Source organism: Artemia franciscana, chromosome 9, assembly GCF_032884065.1.
Source record: "Artemia franciscana chromosome 9, ASM3288406v1, whole genome shotgun sequence".
Lineage (NCBI taxonomy): Eukaryota > Metazoa > Arthropoda > Branchiopoda > Anostraca > Artemiidae > Artemia > Artemia franciscana.
Window position 1 is genome coordinate 43,341,588 of NC_088871.1, and position 6,630 is coordinate 43,348,217.

At 33.8% G+C, this 6,630-nt stretch overlaps 1 protein-coding gene across 2 annotated transcripts in view; it reads right to left on the reverse strand.

Annotated features, from left to right (window-relative positions):
- Window positions 1-2,610, reverse strand: part of LOC136031448 (transcriptional activator cubitus interruptus-like) — a 158,541-nt gene extending 155,931 nt beyond the window's left edge. The window contains exon 1 of one of the 2 annotated variants that reach the window (XM_065711043.1): window positions 2,304-2,610. In XM_065711043.1, coding sequence (XP_065567115.1) covers window positions 2,304-2,358 — 55 coding nt within the window. In that variant the 5' untranslated portion in view covers window positions 2,359-2,610. The remainder of the gene's footprint in view (window positions 1-2,303) is intronic. The other variant, XM_065711044.1, reaches the window with a different exon arrangement.
- Between the last annotated feature and the right edge of the window lie 4,020 nt (window positions 2,611-6,630).

The window sequence follows — 6,630 nt, forward strand, 5'->3', positions numbered from 1 at the left end:
CCCTCGTTAATACCTCGCTCTTTACACTAAATCGTAAGTTTTGTCCCAATTCTTTAAGAATGACCGCCGTAGAATAAATAGTTGAAATTACTAAAAATACTATAGCATAAAGAGCGAGGTATTTATCTCCTCCTAAATCCCCCTGAAACCGAAAAAAATCCCCCTGAAAACGTCTGTACACTTCCCAATAAACATTATTATATGTAAACACTGGTCGAAGTTGTAACTTGCAGCCCTTCTCCCAGGGACTATGGGGGAGTAAGTCATTCCCAAAGACATAGTTATTCAGGTTTTTGACTATGCGGAACAAAATGGCTATCTCAAAATTTTGATCTGTTGACTTTGGAGAAAAAATGAGCGTGGGAGGGGGCCTAGGTGCCCTCCAATTTTTTTGGTCACTTAAAAGGGAACTAGAACTTTTCATTTCCGTTAGAATGAGCCCTCTTGCGACATTCTAGGACCACTTGGTCGATACGATGACCTCTGAAAAAAAAAAAAAAAAAAAAACACGCACCGTGATTTGTCTTCTGGCAAAAAATACCAAATTCCACATTTTTGTAGATAGGAACTTGAAATTTTTGCTATAGGATTCTCTGATACGCCGAATGCGATGGTGTGATTTTCGTTAAGATTCTATTACTTTTAGGGGATGTTTCTCAGGCTCGTAACTTATGATGACAAAGATTAAATTTGATGAAACTTATATATTTAAAATCAGCATGAAAATCCGATTCTTTTGATGTATATGTTAGCATCAAAATTCCTTTTTTAGAGTTTCGTTTACTATTGAGCCGGGTCGCTCCTTACTACAGTTCGTTACCACGAACTGTTTGATATTTTTTTTAATTACATATTTAGAATGATTTTAATAAGATGCTTCTTTTATTACTAAGGTGATATCAACAGGAAAGACAATGTGGAGGGGGAAAATCATTTCAAAGCCAGATCATAGCCTTTTATGGCTTAGTTTGAATTACTGTCCTAATTTTGTCACATTCATCAACAGCTGAAGAATTGTTGGACTAAGTTTCTGCCCTTTGTAGTAAATAGTAACAAGGAAAAACAGTTTCTCAGTTAAGAATGACCTTTTTGAAAGTTGTTCCCAATTTTTTTATACATAAAATGATTACAAAGCACTTTTAGGTTCAGAACTTTACTTACATAAACAATGATGATGCTGAAGAAAGATTGGACTAGCATTGATAACATCCATAGTGGTACTGAAATAGAACTTAACTCACGGCAGTGTTTAAGAAATTTCAATGTAAAGGTTATTTTCATAGTTCAGCATATGAAAAGCAAGGCAGTTTTGTGACCTGAAACCTTCTACGGTAAACTTTCAGTTGGAAAACATCTTCGAATTTTTTTTTTCACCGGACGCATAATATTACTCAGTATATGGTATTCAATCAACTCAACAAATTATGGGAGTGAGAAAAGTTAGTATAGATCTCGAACCAACAACACCCCTGCAAATTAATCCAAATTCAGATTTATGACCTAAGATTTATCATAAACATGATTAAAAATGGCCCTAAAATGGCCTCCAGCTCCGATGATTTCACCGTATCCTTTAGTTAGCCATGATGGATACTGAGAACGAAATTATGTAATTACTTGATTTCATCCCTATACCGAAATACCTAGTAAAAAAGAATCTTTTAGTTAATAACGCAAAATTAAAGCGGGGATACCATTCAATAGCAAAACGTATACTCTTGATTGTCTCATTTTTTTTTTTTATTCATGATTTTCAAAAATGTTTTTGAAAAGCAGAGCCTAATTAAGAGCAGGGCCTTAATGCTGGGTTCTCTCAAAAATTTTAGAGCAGGGCCTAAAAATGGCAAGGCCTAGTTTTTCCAGCTCCGATGATTTCACCGTATCCTTTAGTTAGCCTTGGTGGATACTGAGAACGGAATTATCCACCCGTCGATCTTCTTGACTTTATGAAGCAACACTTTCGTAAACAGAAACTTCATATTGGAAAAAACTAAACAAAGAACAAACAAACTTAGGTTCAACTTGGAATCTATTAGCACGCAGCAGGTTAAAACATGGTACTTAGAACGAAATTATGTAATTACTTGATCTCATCCCTATACCGAAATACCTAATAAAACGAATCTTTAAAAAAAAGAATCTTTCAAAAATCTTAAAAAAAAGAATATTTTCAGCTTAAATCTATTGAAAGTTCTTTTATAATTCGCTCTTTACTTTACTTAGTTATTTCGTTAAAAACCTTGTTCCTGCAAACATAAAACTGCCGTTAAGTCGGGGGATATAAGCGAAAATAAATTGCTCACCATCTCCCAACTGATTTCCATAGTCCACGTTTTTCAAATTTTCCTTTAAATCCATTCTAATATATTTGTTAGAAAACAGCTATCCTATTATCAACTTTTATAGTTTTTGTCGATTCACTTTCAACAAACAATTTTATTGCAAGTATAAGTTACACCAAACATAGTTTGCGTATCTAATAGTACGAAGAAATATCAGATATCAAAACAAGTTAAGATGTTATCACTAGCTTGTCAGCATTCAAGAGCAACCGCGCGCCCTTACCCAACACGGCAGAGGTCTTCTAAGACACCTTTTCGCCATCGTAACGAGCGGTAATCACTTGAACGGATTGGTAACCTGCTACTAGGTATACCCGTGAGGCAGCCAATTATTGAAGCTCTGCTAACATTATCACTCCACCTTAACCCTGAAGAAACATTTTTTTTGTTCTTTGTGAGATGGCAAATTCTTTTCTTAAAAGAAGATAAGTTTCTGGAGTATAAAACTTTAATGAATGCTCAAAATTGAGACTGGTCGTTTTTCTTCCTGTCCCTATCCGCTGAAAAACCCAATTAGGCCGATATTAAGGGACAACTTACAAGCACAATTAAAGAGTTTAAACTTTCTAATGTTATTGGTTACTGAAATGGGCATAGAACAGTGACAACAGTAATAGAAGTTTTTAGCGATTGTTTAGGGACATAGTAATAATACTAATGAAGAACAATCAACGACTAATTGAATCTTTCATATTGATATATTTATTAACTTTAACAACAATTTATATACAAATCAATATGATTCACCCAAAACCATCGGTTAACGTGGGGAAAATCAGATAAAAGAAGAAGCACACACTTATAACATTTTTTTTTTAATTTACTTTAATAAGAAAGAAAGAAAAAAGTAAGAAAATAAAAGGAAGAAAAATAAATAAATAAAAAATAATAATACTACGGAGGCAGCAACTACATACCGTATCCATGCCGTAGGGTCCCACTCACCAACCAACAAAGAATTGCAACTTACTTTAAATCAAATCTCCTCCAAAACAAACAGAACTAAAATTCATACTTGCTTAATAATTTTTCTTTCAATTTTTCTTTGAAATCACTAAAAAATTTTATCTTCTTCATTGTGTTTACCAATTAACATTTATAATTTTCTTACTTAATCTTAATTTTTTTTGCTCGAGGGGCCGGAATGTGTAATTTTTAATGTTATCGACGTTTCATCTATTGTATATTTCGGTCTCGGGGGGGATATCAAATGCCTGATATACCACTCCCGTACATCCATGGCACCTTGGCCAAATCGGTGGTCAGGTTTGGAGCTACATTATTAAACTTGGAAAATTAACAAAAGCATAACAAAAGACGCGGAAACTAGTTCATTTTTCACTTCAAATGCTCAATTTACTTTCAATTTCTCGGAATTTAAAAAGCAACTCATTGCTTTATTGCTCCATTATACCCACTATAAACGTTTTTCCTTTTTATTTGTCGAATGGTGAAAATCAACCTATAACCGAATGGTCAAAATAAAGACTGATCGTATGCCTACCTGTCAATTTCCGCTGAAACATATACAATATAAAAGGTCCATTTTACGAACGGACATAAAACTTCCTAATATTATCAGTTACTGAAATTAGTTTAGTTTAATGAAATGAGTTCAGTTTAAATTATTTATCACAAAAGTTCACAACATAGCCACCATTTGACAATATTTGTTAAAAAAGCTTTCCGAAAAGGAAGTTTTTCAAAGAAAGGTAAAGTGTTGCACTAAACTTAAGACCAATTAAAATAAATTCCTATAATAATTCAAACTCAAACGACCAAAAATTGATATTAAAGAATAAATGAAAACCAAAACGAACAGATACTAAATGAGTAACCATAGAATACATGTAGATACTAGGTACTAATATAGATGAATAAATAAATCTTGAAACGAGTAAAAATGAAATTGAATGCTCAAATCAAATTTAATAGGCTACAAACAAAAAATATCGCAAAGAGGAGTTTGGCTACTGCCTTTCCTCCTTTCCGTAACCGTTAAAGTCTAAGGCTTGTTACGTCATCTACGTTTTACTGAAAACTAAATGTATCTTGAACGCTATATTTTTATTTTTAGTAAATACAAGATGACCATAATAACCAAGACGACTGGAAAGAGCTAATGAAAATAAACTGAATATTTACAAGTAATGATGCTAATTCTTGGAAACTGAGCAATTAAAGATTCCATTTCACTGCAATTTCTATATTATTTTTTTAATGTTGTAAATGTAAAAGGGATTATTTGTAATCTATTCTCTTTTCAGTAAAGTGTAAATTACGCCCTTTAGACTTAACTATATGGGGAGGGGGATAAGAGCAGTAGCCAAACTTCTGTTTGCAGTAATTTCTGTTCGTTTAAATTTTGACTTGTAACAATTTAATTATTACCCGTTTTAAGATACCTGCTATCTCTATGTTTTCTGAGATGGTTTATTTTAATTTCTGCTCGTTTTGGATTTCATTTATTCTTTAATAGTAATTTTTGATCGCTTCGAGTTTGAATTATAATAGGATTTTATTTTCATTGGTCTTAGTTTTTATTGGCTCTTTACTTTTCTTTGAAAAACTTCTTTTTCAGAATATTTTTTTTAAATTAATGTATGTTCGATTTTGATTGTCAAACTATTGATTTTGGTTGATATAATGGCTATTTCTCCAGTTTTTCATGTCTCTGGCGTAAGAATAAAATAATAAATTATAATTTAATTGTTTTAAATACTGACTTTTGATTTATTTCAATACCCCTCAGCATTCCCTGAAGATTTCAACAAAATGTCATCAGCCGTCCCTGGGATATTTCAGATGCATCCTTCTGACTGCCTAGATGCACATAGTATCTTTTGATTGAATATTCTGGCCTTTAAGCCGCTCCTAAGACATTGCAGGTGTACTCTGTTGATAACCTGGATACATATAGTGTCTTTTGATTTAGTTCAAAATCCCTCTAAGCATATCCTGAAAGTTCAAGCAATGTTTAAACTGCTCTGAAGGTTTCAACTCAATACCCTCAGCCATTCCTGAGATATTGATGATGCACCCTTTTGGTATTGGGCATGCACATAGTGTGCTCACATTTTTTTCAACATCCCCTAACGTTCTCTGAAAGCAGTTACAAGTAAGTATAGTATCAGTTGCAAACAGTCGCAGAAAAAGTCGCAAGTTTTAGCAGTCATAAGTAGTCACTGTTCACCCAGGGCCAGAATGTGACCCTTTGAAGAAGACGCAAAAAATACACCAGAGCCTTTGAAATCAATGACTGCCAACACGGTCAGTTTCTAAAGCGCAAAAATTGCCCAAATTTTTGTGTTTCACAGCAATTTTCGGTGCCACTGTCAAAAAAAAAATTCACGTCGACACGCGCATGGCCCGCTAAGTGTAGTTAGATTAGGAAATGTTTTATTAGTTTTGTGACCGGTTATTTCAAACTTAGTGCCAATCTTTCGAAAAGAACACGGCGAAAAGACGGCCCTGGTTACATCAGACATCGCGTAAATCTTTCGAAACAAATATGGAAAAATGCAGTCCAACCTTTTGTTAATTCCTCTATCTTTTTTTCAAAATCCTCATTATTTCGTCTATGCAAAAAAAAAAATTGTATCACGAACAAATTGTTTGTGATATGCTACACATCACGAACATAATATGCTACAAATTGTAGCATATGCTAGTCTTACACATGATGATATAGTGATAAAATAGTAATTTCGTGCCAAAGTCAGACAAAATTTTACCCCTAATGTGACTCTATTTTACCTTACTTGCTTGCCCTTGGTTCATCTTGCTCTGCTTTCACGGTAAAACAACCATTTTGCACGATCGGCCAAATTTCATCTGTTTTTAGCTGTAGGTTTTTGCGTCATCATGGTCAAACGGCTGGGAAACCTTTTTATTAACTTGTATAGCTTAATATAACTTATTCTTGTGGATATGCTGGTCTATACTAGTAACAACCGCAAGCCGAAGGAATACAATATCTTTGGTTTATTATTGTATAAAAATCATAATTATGTAGCTGCTTAAGATACAATTAAATGCTAAGATTGGCCAAAAATAGCGCAAACAAACTAACAGAGGCGCCATTTGGGCCAAATCTTGGGGTGGGCATGAACTCCATCTGCCCCCCCCTCCCGATTCACTTTGTGCTGCGTAAGAAAAATCCGGGTTTTGGCAGCACATTGATCAAATATTCTAAGTAAAAATGCATTTTCAGCACCCGTGTGTTGCTTGGAAATGTTCTGTAACCAAATGTGGAACTCAGCCACACTGACCTCTAAGATCAATTATA